This window comes from Liolophura sinensis, chromosome 6 (genome assembly GCF_032854445.1).
Source record: "Liolophura sinensis isolate JHLJ2023 chromosome 6, CUHK_Ljap_v2, whole genome shotgun sequence".
In the NCBI taxonomy this organism is placed as follows: Eukaryota; Metazoa; Mollusca; class Polyplacophora; order Chitonida; family Chitonidae; genus Liolophura; species Liolophura sinensis.
The window spans coordinates 63,240,897-63,260,434 of NC_088300.1; the positions used below are offsets into that span (position 1 = coordinate 63,240,897).

The window sequence follows — 19,538 nt, forward strand, 5'->3', positions numbered from 1 at the left end:
CATATGGTACAAATATTTGTACATACTGCATGGTATGTGCTAAACTTTGACATATGTTTTGTTGTTTTGCATATTTGTATAATTAGTTAACGTTCGATAAAAGTATAAAATATCTTGTTCAACAGTAGTAATAACCTTTTCTCTGTTTTAATATTGTATATATATGTTCATGTACGTTAAAAATTATTATGCAATGGTTCGTGTCACTTGATGGTAGTCATATAGGCCCCAAAGTTCGATAAAAGTATAAAATATCCTGTTCAACTGTAGTAATAACCTTTGTGTACGATTTTAATTATAAATCAGTCACTCAAGTAATCATTTTATTATAAAAATGTGGGAAACGCCTCTCTCTAGTACAGGATGTATTGTAAACTTTCCAGGTTGCTACCAGAGCTATAATGCTCACAAAACCATGGTCACGGTAGTGCTATGTGTAGATAACGCTATAAGTGCCGACTGTCGGCTGTAAAGTCTGCGTCAGTTTGGCACATTACAAACTTGTCAATTGTGATGAGATGTTGGAGACTCCAAGCATTTCATTTGTAGCCCTGGTAAGTTAACAGGAGACACGTTTCAGCTTTCGAGAAACAAACTGGAAATGTTAAGTACTCTTTTGTGTGATCTGGTACGAATATAAACGTCATCAACATGTTTCTAACTAGTAATTTGTCAAATGTATGGTCCTCATGACCCGAAAACTTGCCGAACCTGGATCAACACTTCTGTAAAGGACATACTGGTTCCCAATACTCTCCCAATTCTTTTAGGACAGATATTAGCAGTACACAAAGCCAAAAATTACATTTCTCAGCTTTTTTTTAATACAAAGGATATGTATATGTTGTCCATTAGATGGACTAACCCTGTGCGAAAAGAGAAACTTGTATTATGTCGGCTACAAGGAGCAAGCCAGATTTCCTCAAAATTAGGAGAATTACAGTTAATGACTGTGGCGACTTTCAGCAAACAAAGTTAGTGCGCAAGCCCATTATAGCTTTTACAAAATGAACAGTTTCCAAAATGAAAAGTAACAAAAATTAATATTAACGGTTATTAGTTTTTATGAATTCTAATCATTCTTATTACATCTGACAAAAACCTACGTGCGTTTATTTGTCTGTTTGTCTCTCAGCAACTTTACATATTGTTGAGCAGGTATTTCGATTCATTGTCGTTTAACCCCAAACTAAAGAATTTTTCACTTTAGTTGAAAATTTGTGCACAGAATGACCTCGGACTAACTTGGACCAGTCGATTAAATCTGATTGGCAATCTGGACTGGGATTCCCCTTGACCATTCACTGACTGGACAGACATGTGTTGTCTTTGCTTTGAGAGTTTCCACCGTCGGCTGTGACAGAAGTTTTTGCTCTCTGGGTGTCCAGGAGTTTCCAACCTTATCAGTTGATTGATTGATTGATTGTGGAATAAATCTACCCAGGGTTATGCATGTTTTCGATTCCAGATCGCTGACACACCAGAGATCACGGTTCGATCCTATCCGTGGACAGGGAATAATTAGGCTTCCTGGATCTCATTGTTTTTGGGGTCCTGTTGACGACAAGCGGCTTTACTTTCGTTGACTATCTAAGACATGACCAAAGCTGGGTGTTGTCCTTTTCATCCCCGCTCATTATGTCATTCTTCCAACGTGGCCCAGTGAAATCTTTACGGTTGACACCCGGAGATGATAACAGTACACATGAGGTAATGAATTTCACTTTAATCCACAGTTTATGCGTGGGATAAACAGTACTATAGAAATGTATATATTTTCATTCCCTGAATACGACGATTACAGTTCCACAGAAATATTTTAACACCTTTGTTGACCACCAATCAAATGCCTGTAGATGAAAGACTAAAGCATAGAGGGTTAAACCAGAACAGCGACGACAGTGCGATAGTTGGCAGATGGTCACGCTTAACCGCTAAACTCCGTCTTACTCAACCTGTTCACATGAATGCTTAAAAAGTAGCAACATGAAAAAGAAAAGTATAAAAAAGAAGTTACACTCAGTACACATGCAGTAGCATTTTTCAACGATAAAGAGACATTTGTAACCTCAAGCGATAACATAAACGCAAATGTACGTTCATTCAATTTCCATGAACACATATTTACATGTATTTAATTTATTTCTTCTTGTCAAAATAACTTCAAACATGTATGTAAGTATACATAATTAAGCTTTATGCTCTAGGGTTATTATCTGTTGGCCTGTCATAAATGTATTTGTTTGAATGCACACGCACATTTCCTGGCTCTGTCGCTGTAAATACCTAGAGGAATGTAGTCTCTCATTTTTGTCCCTGGTGTCAAGCGACAGTGGTATTGTTTTCGTTCGTGATGTCTTCAAATGTCGGTATATTTAATAACTTCACATCGGTCTACTTAGGCTTGATGAATATAGCGTTAAGCTTACGAATTTATTCATTAATTGATTTCATTTGAATTAAAGGCTTACATTTGACAAGGCGTACCAGTCCATCTTACCCACTGTAGGATAAAACCTCATTCCTTTTCCTTGGTAACAAAAAAAAAAATGGCCACGACGCTGTAACGTCTTCCACCGATATGGTGTTCATATCTGTACGTCACATGTCAGTAACTTGCCGAACGTCAATGGTTTAACCCGGGCAATCCAGTTTCATAAAAATGGCCACTATCGGATACGTGAAAACTTTCTGAGTATGGCGTTGGGCAATTATCATTGAACCCGTCAGACATAATTCTGTTATAGAAGGAATAATACACAGACAGTCATGTGATTTATTATACCGGTATTTTACTTGTCAAAACCCAAATGAATTCATTTAAAAAACGTATCCCAAACATGTCATAGTTATATTGATAAATATATAGACTGTAAAATCCCATCATTGCACTCGCAAAAGAAAAACAAAAACAAAAAAACCAGAATAACATGTTAGCATACGCGGTACTTGAACACAACACCATTTTTGTTGAAGGAGTAGTTAGGGACTACATTTCTCGATATCCTCGCCCATTTGCCCGAGTCAACCAGACTTTGCATGTGCTTTTCCAAATTTCCACGATACTCTTCCACGGTTGACAGATATTCCTCTCTCATCACGATGCAAATGAGGCCACCTGAAAAAGACGTCGCAGTCAAGATAAAGGGGCAACACGCTCCATCCACGAACAAAATAACCCATCTCCAATGACGATATATTTCCCATCCCCACCAATAATAATATATTCCCTATCCCCTCCAGTGATGATATATTCCCCATCCACTCCATTGACGATATATTCCCCATACTCATAAAAAGATATATTCCCCATCCCCTCCAACGATGATATATTCCCCATCTCCACTAATAATGATATACTCCCCATCCACTACAATGATACATTCACCATTCAGACCAATAATTATATATATTCCCCATCCCCACCAATGATATATTTCCCATCCCCTCCAATGATGATATATTCCCCATCTCTACCCATAATGATATATTCCCCATCCCCACCAATGATGATATATTTCCCATCCCCTCCGATGATGATATATCCCTATCCCATGTTCATACATGCAAGTTCCCTGTCGTTATGTATGCCCATACGTAGTAGTTCATATCCATCAATGGAAACTCACAAAACTCCGTTTATTCCAATTTTGAGTAATTTTCTCTCCATTCTGTTATCTCATTATTTACAGTGGCCATTAAGTGGCTTTAAGTTTTTATACCCGCAATGGCTAGGTATCTTCTCACACCCACCTTGCTTCACAATGCGTATAAGCTCATCCAACCCCTTGTACGGAATGTGTCCCTCTCCCATACCACCGGCAATGGCGGCACAGTCATAGCTGTCTAATGGTTAGAAAACAAGACACAATGGAGATTCATTTTGTTGGAATAAACTGTCTGAGCCAGATAAAAACTTACACCGTGTCGTTTCAGTGTCGTCATCTAGACTGAAGATTCATTCCAAACAACAGCCCTAACCTAACCTGTCAAATACACTGACAACTGAAAGAGCTGCCAGTTTGCTTCTTGCGCTTTCCAAAGTCAGAAAATCAGAACTCCCATAGTGTGTATGTAGAGTTCGACATTGAAAAGTCTGCTAGTAAGATAGAGAAATGTGAAAAAGAGAACTGCATTTATTTACTTATTTATTTAGAACTGTAAATGAGTGGTTTTACCCACCATAATGGTAGCCAACGTAGTATAAGTGAAATATACTTGAGTGCGGTTCAAGTCCAGCTCATGCTGGCTTCCTCTCCGGTCGCACGTGGGAAGGCCTGCAGAAACCTGCGGATGGTCGTGGGTTTCCCCCGGGTTCTGCCCGGTTTCCTCCCACCATAATGCTGGCAGCCGTGGTATAAGTGAAATATTCTTGAGTGCGGCGTAAAACACCAATCAAATAAATAAATAAATGCTTGAGTGCGGTGTAACATATTAATGCAATAAATAATGTGTGAAATGAGTGTCAAATATAGCAATTCTCGTATCTTTCGTTGCAGCTAATTGATCTAATTCTAAATTTAAGTACATTTCCTCTGAATTTCGTTAATTATATATTCTTATAGTCCATACAATAAATATGGTCTGTTGTATTTATATATCATCATAATACTATTCCAACCATTACCTTTGTCAATGTCCAATTGATTGGGACCTAAGAAGTCACATACTAGCCGGTGGTAGATTCCTTTCTCCTTGGCAACATCCAGCATTCCTTGTGCGGGATCCAAAGCATCCAGGTTGCGGAAACCAAGTTTGGTCAGCTGTAACGGAAAAGCGCTTGTTATAAAACGACATACTCATAAAGCCCATGTTACATGCTTTAGATAGACACGGTTAATATCTAGGTTAGGAGACAGTAAAGGTGTCCATGTAGAACGCGTACTGTCGGTGTCCATGATAAGCAGGTTGTTGAATTGCTTAATTTTGATATTGATGCAATTTTAATCGTGAATAAGAGTGATTTTACAGATAGATGAATAGATGGCATGTTAAAGGAACATGAAGCATGTTTTTAGACAATATTTTCAACTCCGAGTCCGAGCGAGTAAAACTGTAAGTGCGAGAAAACAGGAAGTGTCCAGTTGTTCTAGCGTATGTATTTATTTATTTGATGACTGTTTTACGCTGTAGTCATCAATATCGCACTTATGCAACGGCGGTCACCATTATGGTGGGAGAAACTTGGACAGAGCCCGGAGGAAACCCATGATCACCCGCAGGTTGCTGGCAAACTTTCCCACGTCCGACCAAAGAGGAATCCAGCATGAGCTGGACTTGAACCTACAGCGATCGCATTAGTCATCGCATTGATCCCGGGTCACTGCTCTGCGCTAGCGCGCTAACCAATGGTTCACGAATTAGCTGAAAATCTTCATATTGCGAATGGAGCATCCGCTTCGGGACCGGTAGATCCAGGATCAATCCTTGATCGAGTCACACCTAAGACTTTAAAAGAGGAAGTTGTAACTTCCTCGTTTGGCGTTCAGCATGAAGGGGATAGTGCAACGACTGGTTGACCCGTATCAACCAGGCGGAGCGGCTTACCTGCCTTCGGTAAGTCTGAGTGAAGCAGCACTAAATAAAAGAGCGGTGGAAATCCGTCCTGCAACAAGGAGGCACATTACACGTGCATGCACCCTAAGGATTCCTTCGTCGTCATATGACTGAAAAATTGTTGAGTACGACGTTAAACCCCAAGCACTCACTCACTCATATTGCGAATGGTTTTTCATCATGTTGACCCTCACCAATTCAGTCATAAACGCTCCCATCAAATGCTGTGCATACAAGCTTCCATCAGAACACGCGTGTAGTCAGCAGCTGAGCAGACGATTAATCGATATCTCATTTCAGTCATGCTGCTAGGAGCATTTCTTCTCAGTCACTGAGTACTCAGGTAGACGTTAATTTATAGATGACGTTTACTGTTAAGCATTTTACAGAGTTGTCATTATGGGAAATCGTTAATAATGCAGCATGCTTTACAAAGGATGTGCAGAAGGATTGTGCGAAGGCTGTAAGAGTACCGCTATCGGAGGGTAAAGATGAGAAACAACTGTCTTATTATAAAATAATTTAAATACATATATTTTAACAAAACAGACATATAATACAACTGAAAATAATATACAAAACAATACAATATATATATATATATAGTATCTTACAGCCTGTGAATGTGTAACGGGTTGACTGTAGCGAACGTGAGGCCGATCTGTCGATATAGGTTTCCTCGGAAATATACACAAGTCACTTTCAAAGTAAACTGAGACGAAATGTATGTAATGGCACAAAGAGACAATGAGCGATACAAGCTCCAAAATAAAGTCTCCAAAATACAGCAAGTGACCAAACACATGCTCACAAAGTGCTCTGTACAGTTAATTGAGTACAAATGACGAATGTCTAATGGCGTGAAAGCCGATATCTCCAAAACCAGTAAAATTGTTCACAGTGAATGAGAGTAAATTTGATTGCTCTCAAATGTACTTGAGAAAATAACTGCTCAAAGCTCAAAGTGGACTTGAATGAATGGCTGCGACCTTCACAACTCCGTCGTTCATATATACAGACTAACGCAAAAGAAAATTCTGGGTGGTTTGATCGTAAACATGTTTACAACACCAAACATATTTTCCAGAATGTACACTCTATTTACAATGACTCTAAACTCCTAACACCGAAGCCTCGAGAAAGCTCGAGTGAATTACAGTGCAGGCTATAACGTACAAAGAGAGAAAAATCTAGGTCAGACACTGACACATAAAAAAATACAAAAATATAATGCAATGTTCACAGACGGGGTTCATAACCAGGCCTATATCCCTCTGGTCGCAGTCAACTGTAAAAGTGGCATGTGATGGTGTGATACGTCTGTTACAGGCATAACACAATATAATTATATACAGTCCTGGCTGTTTCGGTAGCCTGGCAATCGAAAGCTCGGGATCGGGTTCTGACCAATGAGGACGTGGGATCAAATCCAGCCCTCCATGGTAATTTTATTAATTATGATGTCACTCAAGGCAATGCTTTCGCCTCGAAAACAAGCTTGTGTAGTGGTGAATTTACAAACAATATGAATCAGAAAAAGTATTCTAACCAAAGTTTCTTAGCAGAAATATAAACGTCAAGCACATCACTTTGTACAGCTTGCATAAAGACGAAAGGCAAGGGTGGCAGTGCGTACACAGTGACATACAGTGAGTTACACATATAATACAGACAGTAAATCAAAAGACTACAGTATAATTATCTTAATATTCTCTGATGCCACTGTTGCTATTTATTATTTGTTATTATCAGTTTTACTGGACTCTACGAGGTTGTTGTGGTTGACTAAATAGATATGTCATATTTTCTATACATCTTTATTTCTATAGTATAGTCTGCTAACCGAAGCTCATTTTGACAGAAATATTATTTCAAAGCGAACAAACCTGTTCTCCCAAAAAACCAGTTCCAGCGGCTACGTCTAAGATTTTGACGGTCTCTCTGTTTTCCTTGTAATGATCAGCCAACGCCTGAGCACAGATCGTGGGTCCGTTATACCGCCCTGGACACAAGTCCTACAAGGTTAGGAAACGTGAAATTTAACATTGATCTGCCACAGACACAAGTAATACAAGAAAGGGTAGGAAACGTGGAGTTTTACATTGATCTGCCATAGACACAAGTCCTGCAAGAAGAGTAGGAAAAATGAAGTTTGATATTCATCTGCCCCAGACACAAGTCCTACAAAAAAGGGTATTTCTGGGTCTAGGAAATATGTGTGGATGTTAAATGAAAAGCACATACGAAATGGGGAGTTCAAAAATGAGCTACCCTGGGCAGAAGTCCTTCAGAAACACGAAAAAAACGTGGAGTTTGACATTCATCTGCCTTAAGTACGCCCTACAATAGACATAAGATAGTGTACAGTTTGACACTGAACTTCCCTAAGCACGTTCTACAAGAAACACAAGGAAGTGAACCTTTTTTACACTGAACAGCCCTAAACACAATTAATACAAAAAAACACCAAGAAATGTGAAGTTTAATGTTGAACTACGGGCTCGACATACTTAAATCATGCACTAACGATATTACAATTGATTAAGGAAATTTTCAGCTGTTTACACATATCTGATTAATCAAAATAATCTTGATATTTACTTGACTCCTGTTTTACGCCGTACTCTAGAATATTTCACTTATACGACGGCGAACAGCGTTATGGTGGGGTTACACCCGGGGGAAAACCACGACCCTCTACAGGGTTGGTGAAAGACCTTCCCACGTGCGGCCGGAGAGGAAGCCAGCATGAACTGGACTTGAACTCCCTCGGCCACGGATCGACTTAAGCATAGAATCAAAACAGTGATGTTAGACCTTACAAACAATACTACAGCCAAAATGTGACCTATGGTAAAGGCAGCTATGTACGGGATGGAATTCTACAACTAAAATGTGAACTATGATAAACGCAGGTATGTTCCGGATGGAATACAATAACAACATATGAATTATGGTAAACACAGCTATGTACTGGCTTGAGCACCAGAACCAAAATGTGAACTTTGGTAAAGGCAGCTATGTACCGGATGGAATGCTAGAACCAAAATGTCAACTATGGTAAGGCAGCTATGTACTGGCTGGAACACTAGAACTAAAATGTGAACTATGGTAAAGGCAGCTATGTACCAGTTGGAATACTACAACTAAAATGTGAATTTTGGTAAAGGCAGCTATGTACTGGCTGGAAAACTAGAGCTAAAATGTGAACTATGGTAAAGGCAGCTACGTACCAGCTGGAATATTAGAATTCACCAACTTTGAACTATGGCAAAGGTATCCATGTACCGGCTGGAATGCTGGAAGCAGAATGTGAATGTAAGGCAGCTACATTAGCCTCAGGATAACGAAGCAGTCTTAGATTTACGTCAAACTTTGTCTTAAACTGAGAACAGCTTGCTGTGCTAACGTTGTTTAGTTTAAGACTTTTGATTTAAATACTGAGAGTTGTCTTAGAAATTCTAGATAATAAGGGAAAGTTACTTTAAAGTTCAAATCTTAAGTTCACGAATAATACCACAAGTTAAGACGACGTCTGGCTTAAGTCTAAAATAACTTCGTGACCTGGCACACAACTAACAGGTAAAACAACACATACTGCAGCCTTTCTATAATTTCTTCAACACACAATTTCCTGACACGCAAAGCATTCAGGCATGCTTTTTATAGTACATGCTAAAGGTCTATTGGTTTGCTTATTATTTTGTCATTTCGATGACAGAATTATATTTTACCTGCTAGAAGAGAAAATGTATTATTTTTTACTTGACTGATACCCGTTGCCTTATTTTGCGTCGACATCTCACCATGTGTCGTTCAGTTGTCAACATTACACACTTGCACCTTAAAACCTATGCTACAATGAAATGGTGATAATCCCTTAAAGAGTAGCAAATTCTGGGTTGTTGAACAACAAATAAAACATCCAGCTAATGCGGACAAGGGCTTTCATCTCATAAGTCAGAGCTTATCAACTTCAAACAGCATGACATAGGCCTAAGCATAACTAATGACTAGAGCCGCGCGCGGTGATCCGTCCCTTGTTGTTGTTGAATAGCGACCATCGATCGTTCGGCTATTTTGATCTATAAATTCCCTTCCTTGTCTTTCTGCTGCATAGCGACCATCGATCCTCATGTCATGGTGATATCATTAGAAATACTTCGAAGCTATTTCCTCCAATGGACAGCGTCCTGTGTTAGATTGTTAATCTCTAGCTCTGTAGTATTCTCCAACGGTATATCATGCAGCCCTTCATCTACATGGACTACAGGTTACGAATAAAACTCACATGCATGATGCATGATTTGCCGTTGCCATGGAGACTTCTACTTGTTTTTTCCTTTCTCCCCCAAGGTTTGATTCCTTGCCCGCACAGCAACGGAATCAGGGCAGGGAACATACTGTGTCATATTATTCATGTCAAAAATAGTTTGCTAATTATAATAACGCAGAATTTATGAATTTATTTGATTGCATGATTTATGCTCGTACGATGGGTGTCAAGTTTATGGATTATATCGGGAAAATATCAAATATAACCTGTTGGGTTCACTTAATAAGATATAGTCTCTGTTTGTATAATGACTGAATAATCCATATCTGTAGCGAAAGGTGAGTTAAGTATTCGTCACAAAATAAAGTGCGCACGGGCTTATGATGGTATAGGCATACACTCGACACGACACATATCAGACTGTGATATACAATATACAATAACTGGCTGAACGAAAAGCAATACAGTATCAATTGAAAATTTTTAATTTTTGAATTGAATCTCGGTAGCTACCAAATCGTTCAATGATCGATCAATTATGGCAAGTGAGACGGTTTATACAAAAGCTTCAGCCACAGGCTCATTTGTAGTGGATAGTTTACGGATGGTAGAGTTGTATTCAGAAGAGCAATGAGTGCTGAAATAAAAATAAATTTTAGCCTTGATACTAAATGACACTGAAGAAACGTACCCGGCCTTCGTGTTTTAGGTCATTTTAGGAGAAGAAATGGGGGTTTCGTCAAATGCAGGTTTACCATCACTGCCAAATATAGCCAAAACCTTCAATATGGCGAAATCGTTGTACCTGCTCAATGAAGTATTGTGACGTTTATACATGCCCTAAATGTGCCTCTGCCGCCAACATAAGGAATCTGAATTGACAAAAAGATCATGCAAAGACAGGACAATTCAAGGTGGAACACTTGTGCCAATTTAATAAAATGTCCTACACACACCGTCCTTTTAATTCATGAACCCGCCCATTTAATGTTGTTCTACACACACTCTCATTTTAATTCATGAACCCGCCAATTTACTGTTGCTCTACACACATATCCTCGTTTTAATACATGAACCCGCCAATTTAATGTTGTTCTACACACACCCTCCTTTTAATTCATGAACTCGCCAATTTTATGTGGTTATACACACACACCCCTTTTGTCTCTTTCCTCAAAATAAGGGCTCTGAGTAAAATCCTGAGCCAATTTGAGGTCATAATAAAAATTTTTTTTCCAGCTCTAGAAAGTATGAAAGTGTTTGAAACAGAGAAATAAAAGGAACAAGCCGCAATTTACCTACACTGCCCGCTCAAGACAAGTCTTTCCAAAGAATGCACTTTTTTATTTCTTTCTTTAATTCGTCAGTGTTTCTGTATAGTTGTGCTCGTAAAGCATAAGCAGATAATTTTTTTTTTATTTTGTGTTTTTTTGTGTTTTTTTATTTCTTGCATGCTTTGGAACCGACTTGTGTAGGCAGGAAATGTTGAGCGATTACAACCAAACAGAATGTTGTTATATACACGACGTCTCTTTGCCCCTGCCCTTAAAAATAAGCAATCTGATTCGACCAAAAGCTTCATACATGGACCGTCTGATTTAGGATGCAAACCAAAACTGTCATGCGCATTCATTTGTAATGGATATCATTACATATTTACCTCCTCCATGCTTGCTGCAAAAACGAGAGATAAATGAGAGATGTAATTACATATGATTTGGCTCTGGCTAAAAATAACGTAAGTCAAGAAAGTGGAACTAATATGTCCTAATCAAGATTTCAGAACATAATCAGATTTAGTGATGAAAACTCAGCACATAAAACTACCGGGCAAAAGAAACGTATAACCTTGTTCAGCACCACAAGAAAGAGAAAGAAAGACAGACAGTATCAACATGATAAGCATTATATTGCAATAAACCATTTTCCAAGTTCTGTTCAAAAATTCAAAGCCATATGGATATTACACTTGCTGTCAGGCCGAGTAAAGAAGGCATGGGGTAAATCTGAAAAATTACACAAATGCAAGTAAAGGGACTCCCTTAAAAAGGTGTACCTAATGTCCTATCATGTCATAAGACAGATCGTTGGTAGCGTGTGTGAGCACCCATTGCATCAATTAAAGCCAAAAAACGTCTCCTCATGGAAGTTGTCAGCCGCCGGATGACGTCATCAGGAATTCTGTCCAACTCCTCAAATAAAGCCTGTTCGAGCTGTTGCCTGTTTTGTGGGGGAGGGACGCGTTGTCTCAGACGTCGATCAAGATGATCCCACAGATGCTCTAAGGGATTCATGTCTGGCGATCGTGCTGGCCAAGGCAGTATGTTGACATCAATGGTGTCCAGATAATTTAGTACAACTCTGGCGGTATGAGGTCGTGCATTGTCCTGCTGCAAAAGGATACCCCTATGCTGTTGATGCACGAATGGCACCACAACAGGTTCCAATATTTCATCTCGGTATCTTTGGCCAGTCAGATTTCCCTGGATGATGACCAATCTCGTTCTCACCTGTCCACAAATTCCGCCCCATACAAGCACCCAACCAGCACCAAAAGGGTGGACATTCTGAATGCAGTTTTGTGCCAATCGCTCTCCCCTGCGTCGATACACACGAATTCGACCATCATTTCTGAAGAGGTTATATCGGCTTTTATCAGTGAACAGCACCCTTTCCCAGTCTCGTCGCTGCCATCGAAGTACAACTCTTGCCCAACGCAACCTGTTTTGACGGTGTAGAGGAGTCAATGCCATTCCACGGAAGGGGCGATAGGCTCTGATACCACTTACACGGAGTCGTCGTAAGACTGTGCGTCTGCTGATGGGGTGTCCCAGTGCCGTTTCCGCCGTTTCCGCCGTTGACGTCGCCGTCACAAACCGGTTACGCAGGTGGATTGTGCGGATGTACCGGTCTTCGCCAGGCGTTGTAACACTTGGCCTGCCCGATCTTGGACGATCTTGTGTCCTGCCTGTTAGGCGGTAACAACCCAACAGTCTGCTGATGGTGGCTTGACTGCAATTGAATGTTCTGGCAATGTGGTGTTGGCTGGCCCCAATGTTGGCCATACCAGTGGCTCTGTCACGTTTTGCTTGTGTGAGTCTCGGCATCTGTTAGATGTTTTTATGGTATTGCACCCTTACCATGTGCTACATCGGTATTTATACAGCGGTCATTATCGAGAATTTTCAACAGGGCCCGAAACTCTGTTTTTCCGATTTTTCATGATGTCTTACACCAGTTTCAATGAATCTCGTTAAAAAGTGATGTGTACACAGGGTGCTTATGTGCAAACGTATTCGCACAACGTTAAAACTTATTCAACTTATTTTTCCATAGAAAAAACTGCATTTAAAAGTTATACGTTTCTTTTGCCCGGTAGTTTAACATCCGCCATTTTAAATACTGTAAAAATTCCTTTTCCACTGAAGACGTGAACACTAAATAAACAATAAACATTAAAAGACATAATTCTACCCAACAATTAAATACTATTTTAAACGGCCTTTTTCTGATTTCCCTCGCAACAGTGACGTCAGTTTTTTTAAATGGCAGTCAAAACACATACTGAACCCAAAACTACGCTGTCGTCATATTCTACACATTTAGAATATGTCCAAACACATTATAGACCTGTCTATAAATTTATTTTCTTCCAAATATAAGTCCTTCGTGTGCGTACATCCAAATGGGTGGATGGAATTTGGGCCTTTAGTGCTGACCAACAACAGAATTGCTCCAAAATGCTGGTGCGTAAAATAAATGCTCAGATATTGGGCTATTAAGCTTAACCCTGACACTAAACGAAGCGATTTTAGACAGTCACCTACACATAAAACCCCATCAGTTATTCCACACCTCACTAAACAACAGCCGAACCAACGATCGCTGAGATATAAACACGCGATCTCACTGGCGACGCTTTGATGTCAGTGACAAGCCGTCGCTTTAACCATCGAAGCCTGAACGGTTCGTATTACACCAGCAGGTTTGAGGCCATCAAGCATACACTGGGAATAGTACACCTTAGTATCCGTACACACACCACATCGCGGTTACGGATAGGCTTGGTCGTGAGAGAATAGCTGGTGAACAGTTTACCACTTAATTGCCTGCCTCTAAATTTAGATCTTGACACTGTACAAAGAAACATGAAACACGAAAGCGTGGGGTGGGGGGGGGGGGTCTGCCATCATGGTCTTTACATATATACAATTTTATACATTAACATTCAATGGACTGTGTAAGTTTACGAGAACAAAATACTGCCACAAGCATGACGCTGTACATATACCAGTAGGTTGGCTCTATCAGTGACAAGAGACCTTTGTAGGTCGGACGAAAGTATGTAAGTGGATGTGGAGAGTGATAGGGTACACAGCTTAAAATACTTCGCTATAGTTTGCATGGGGGTAAACTTGACGAATTCAAAGTCGGTCAAGTTAGTTTATAGTTTAATAACACATCAGAGGAAACAACTGTTTCCTTGTTCTAACATGTTAAGTACTACGAAAATGGCGTTAAAACCATACATTCATTCATTTTAAACCATCAAAACATTTAACACACACCACTGCTTCTGTACAGTTGTGCTCAAAAGCAAAGAGGTAGTGTAACAGCAAATAGTGATTTGTTTCTACACGACTTGCATCTAGGCATCGAAACAGACATTCGTATACCAGCCTTCAATCAAAATGGACTTTCCAGGGCAATGATCCCACGGCTTTTTACCAATACACCGTTCGGCACAAACCACCAATGAACTAAGAAAGTACATTAAGTACAAAATTAAGACGAATTAATACAAACAGAAGCAATGGGCAGTTTTCAATAATGATGGAAAGACTTAAGAAATGTTCTAGGCGAATGAATAAAATTAGCATCCAAACCGACATATGTTGGCGGGAAATGTTCTGCGACCACGTTCATTAAGTCATTTTCCGATAGGCTTATGATTACGTTTGGATTTTTAAAGTACAAGGTTTATGGTTTATGTACGGTGTATACATGTGTGTTCATATTTATGTCAAAAAGTTACATCAGGTTGGCTACACAAATAACTGCTGAAGTGTGCAGTTTAGGTTTCGGTTCATACTGTGGGGGGGGGGGGAGTCATCGAATTCTGTTTTGGCTTTCATGCTCTTGTTTATACTCCTGCTGTGAAAATAATGAACGAGTGCATGACAGATTGTCGCAATAGGGAATAACTTTTGGCAGAATGGTGCATATGTACCGAGCTCGCATAACGGCATTGTTCCCAGAGAATCGAGAATCCTTGAACTGGAGTGGATTGCGTGGCTTGTTCGTGATTTGTCGGATGGATATGTCGACCAGTGTGTAAAATAGAAGGTACCACGTGATTTGGGCCTGCCCGTTCTCACGCGCAGTATTTCAGTCTCAAACAAATTTACTATGCTCTTTAGGTGTATTACGTATCTTATCAGCTACGAAGAAGTGGTACAAGGTCTGCCTTAATTAAATTTCCCCAATCATAACCTTCAGGTATAAGTCTGTATATTCCCACACAAACCTATCGTTTGGGCTGCACTTAGCCGAAACTTTATGTTTAACTGAATGGATCAGTATGTCTTATAGCAAGACGTGGGGTCCTCCGTGACCGAGATGGTTAACGTCTAGCTCATGCTGGATTCCTCTCCGGCCGTACGTGGGAAGGTCTGTCGGCAACCTGTGGATGGTCGTGGTTCCCCCCCCCCAAAGGTTTTGCCCGGTTTCCTCCTACCATAATGATGTCCGCCGTTGTATAAGTGAAATATTCTTGGGTACGGAGAAAAACACCAATCAAACAAATATACTTCACCTAGGCAAAATTTCAACCATATCATAGTGACTTTCAATTATCGCAAAAATAATGGCCGAGCCGGCATAAGTTAAAATGGCCCAAAGACCTGATCCACCATACTCAAGTGAAAGGAAAACCTCTTCATCCCCTTAAGCTTTTAGTTGAAAGGACGAGACAATTACAGAATTAATATGTGATTGCTTGGTGAAAATGGTGCAAAAAACAAAAGCAAAAATATAAATCACATATTAATTCAGCCAATGTGTGGTTGTGCATGTGTAGTTGACTGGATAGGCAATTGATAGGCACTTTTCCGACACGCTTGGGTTTGTTTGTAATAGATAAGTGTGTGGGGAACGGGGAGGGGAGTGCCGTCCCGCAGTTATTGGCGAATGTCGTTACAATGACAGCTTGAATTACCTTTAAGTGTGTGCAGATAAATCGTGCGCTGAAAACCATATACCTAGACCTCCAGGTTACGGGTCATTATCATACTAACAGTCACCTCGATGTAGGTTAGTGCTGGCCTTAATTCACGCCCTGGGTATGTAGATCGAACACTGTCAGTCTACCAAGCCTTATAAAGAGTTCATGGCTCTGCTGAGTTTTCCAGGGTACTCACACTGCAAAGCTGCAGTTTGTCTCCTCTATTTGTCAATACTTACTTCCGTGTGTTAAGATATATATGATATAAGACACCGGTACGGTCAGGTTACTTATGGGTGTTCATTTAGCCAATTCGTACCTGCATGCTTAGTGAAAAAACAAGTCTGGGCTAAGTCAGGTGAAGACATATTATAATCTAATACCTTGCAATCGATCACTTCCTCAGATGCATGTGGGATCACGTCATACTCCAGTACCTTGCGATGGCTCAGTTCATCTGACGTCAGCGGAGACTTATATTTCAAAACCTTGAAATCGCTCAGTTTATCTAAGGTGACTGAAGCCAAGTTATGCTCCGGTACCTTTCGATCGCTCTGTTTATTAGAGACTAGTGGAATGCTATTCTCCAGTACCTTGTGATCGCTCTGTTTACTAGTAGAGCCATTTTATACTCTAGAACCTTGTGATCATTCAGTTCATCTGGGTCAGAAGAGCCAATTTATGCTCTAGTACCTTGCGATCGCCCAGTTTATCAGAGGCTAGTGGACTCATGTTATACCTTAGTACCTTGCAATCGACCAGCGCAGGTGAGGTCAGAAGAGCTGTGTTACACTGTGGAACCAGGCAACTGGCAAGTCCTCCTGACCTCAACAGAAACATCCAGTAAACATTCACGTCTAGTTTTGTCTTAAGAATATGTCACCGCATGGCTATCCAACTAAATTCACTGTGCAATCGATTCAAGGTATTTTACACTTTATTTTATATCTTCGTTCACTGACAGCTTACGGCCACGAGAAACTGGAAATTCATTGTTTTTAAAAGTGTACACAAGCAGAAATGATTCAAAAGCGTTTTAGATAAACTCTCACAGAAAATATAAGCAGGACGTCTCAATGCCACCAGCATTTCGAGAAAGTTGTCAAGCGTCTGAATATATGTAAGACGTCTGTAAAATATTCGCTTTGTTCTTAACATGATATGGTCGATGACAGGCACTTGTTTAAGGGTGATTATTCATTTAAACCAGACTACAGTCTTGTTATGACATTCTATCAGACACTCTGCTATGTCAAACAGACAGTACGCAACACTATATGAGCAAGAGTGATCCGCATATGTTTTTCAGCTAAGGTGAAAGGACAGCAGAGATACGGTGTTCATGACATACACTACACATTTAGATGTTATGTAAATTATATTATTATCATGAAATCCGACCTTTACATATGTACTAGTATTAGACATAATCCACTGTATACGCGTGGATTATATCTTTTACCCAGCAGGTGTAGAGTGTTGCGCGTGTTAGACTCCCACCATAATGCTGGCCGCCGTCATTCAAGTGAAATATCATTGAGTACGGCGTAAAACACCAATTAAATAAATAAATAATTTATTTATAAGAGAAGGCCCATTCGCTTATATTCAAATATACATTATTATTTATTTATTTGATTCTTGTTTAACGCCATGCATACTCAGTAATGTTTCACTTATAATGCAGTGTTACCTAGGGCCCACAAACAGTGAGGGCTGGTGATGTACAAATGTGCAAAAGGCCGCGACTGAACCCGTGCCTTGTGTGACCCATGTTTGAAATACAAGTACTTTTAACCCCTCGGCCACGCCCAGTTCTGCTATCTCAGATGTATACATTAATCTGTATCAAAAATTGCGCAACTTTATGCTGCCCCGTTCGACAAACTTACCAGTTAAATTCGAACAGAACTTAAGTGAGAACAGTAAAGTTTAAACTGAGGTTACCTCAGATCGTGACGTCATCAATTCTTTGTAGGTGTAAGTACAACAAAATCTTCAGTACTTAAATCTATCGAAAGCTCACATAAGCGTTGCCCAATTTAAGCATGATTCAGTTCCCTCAGGTGTGAGCGTTATAAAAGCTGACGAAACAGACTATAGCCTGCAGTATGATTGATCAAGGTCAATGAGACAGCTGGTGCCAAGCAACATATTATGTGTGTAGTTTGCAAGTCCTATACCGACAATCAGTACAGAAGCGCCCTATACCCGCAGAGGGTAGAATAACGATAGAATACCTATCACTATATCGCGTATTCGTGGATAAGAGATGTATAAAGCTGATTTATGTACATAGTTATGCAAATGTATATACCTTTTCATAATCGCCTGACTTGGCCCAGTTACTGTAGTAATCTGCCATTTCCTGGCTTGTTATGCCAGGTCTGTGCGCCCCATAATTCTTCCCATATGCCTGGTTGTCTCTCTCCGATTCCATGATGACCCGAGTATAAAAGTCGGACTGTTGTGGCGAGTGTCTTGTTCCAATCTGCTGTATATGTGGTTCGGGACCTGGCAGCTACGTAAGGCCTTTGTATCGCCTTACAACCTACCTACACCTGCTCGCTGTCCACGCCTCCTGTACGATAAAAACATGGCTGCTTTAACTCACCAACCGGGGTACGCATTTACCTTGCCAGTCAAACAAAGACAGCGATATCAGTGACCTCTTTCCTTCTTGTCTATGGGACAAGGACCATATAGGTACAGTGTGTCTCATGATCATTGGATGAAAGGTGGCATTATGGGCGTTACAGCTATAAATTGATGTATATTGCTATTGATATAAATTGTTATACTTCATTTCAGTTTTGTGTTCTGACTCATTTGAGAAACAAGTTTCACTCTTTGGTGACCTTCATTTCTACATACTAGAGCCTTCATTTCTATGTTCTAGAGCCTTCATTTCTACATACTAGAGCCTTCATTTCTATGTTCTAGGCCCTAATATATGTGTGAAATACCCGCTAAGTACGTTTAGTTAGCTTTGGTTTGATATGGTTTACATTACAGGTTCCATAAACCTTGCATAAATAAGGAGAAACAGATACATTGACATAGAAATATGGACAGACAATGTGTGAAAATATGTGCCAATATACATTTGAACGTAAAATATAAGCAAATTAAATTTTGCATAAATGTCATTTTCATCTTTTCTTGTTCTTTATTTATTTGATTAGTGCTTTTACTCAAGAATATTTCACTTACGACGGCCATGGAGGTACCATTTTTGTTGTTAAGATGGAAAGGATCTTAAATATGAAACTTGCATTTAGTTGGTACATAATGGCGTTACATCTCTGTATAGATATGGGTTTATTGCCAATAAACTGCCAAATATTAGCTGCAGTATTATTGTTCTTTCAATCATGTATATGTAACATGTCATGTGTGAATGATCCCACCGTGTTTGTTTTTGCCGTCCATCTGTCGTCGACAATAATAAAGAGGAACACCTCTATTTAGAACAAGTCGTTT

General features: G+C 39.8%; 1 protein-coding gene across 1 annotated transcript; it reads right to left on the reverse strand.

Moving 5' to 3' along the window:
* Positions 1 to 2,770: 2,770 nt before the first annotated feature.
* On the reverse strand, positions 2,771 to 18,690 carry LOC135468383 (methyltransferase-like protein 27). The gene is made up of 5 exons (XM_064746616.1): positions 18,373 to 18,690; positions 7,443 to 7,571; positions 4,628 to 4,763; positions 3,754 to 3,846; positions 2,771 to 3,118 (listed from the first exon to the last, which is right to left on the reverse strand). The coding sequence occupies exons 1-5, from the start codon at positions 18,493 to 18,495 to the stop codon at positions 2,934 to 2,936; spliced, it is 666 nt and encodes a 221-aa protein (XP_064602686.1). The 5' UTR covers positions 18,496 to 18,690; the 3' UTR covers positions 2,771 to 2,933.
* Positions 18,691 to 19,538: the final 848 nt, after the last annotated feature.

What these genes read in the sequence shown, in the direction of transcription:
- LOC135468383 (XM_064746616.1), bottom strand. Translation starts at nt 18,495, where the DNA reads ATGGAATCGGAGAGAGACAACCAGGCATATGGGAAGAATTATGGGGCG. An exon ending in CTGGTTTTTTGGGAGAACAG is followed by an intron (nt 4,764 to 7,442) that starts GTTTGTTCGCTT and finishes TTTCCGTTACAG; the next exon opens with CTGACCAAACTTGGTTTCCG. An exon ending in TATACGCATTGTGAAGCAAG is followed by an intron (nt 3,119 to 3,753) that starts GTGGGTGTGAGA and finishes CGTCTTTTTCAG; the next exon opens with GTGGCCTCATTTGCATCGTG.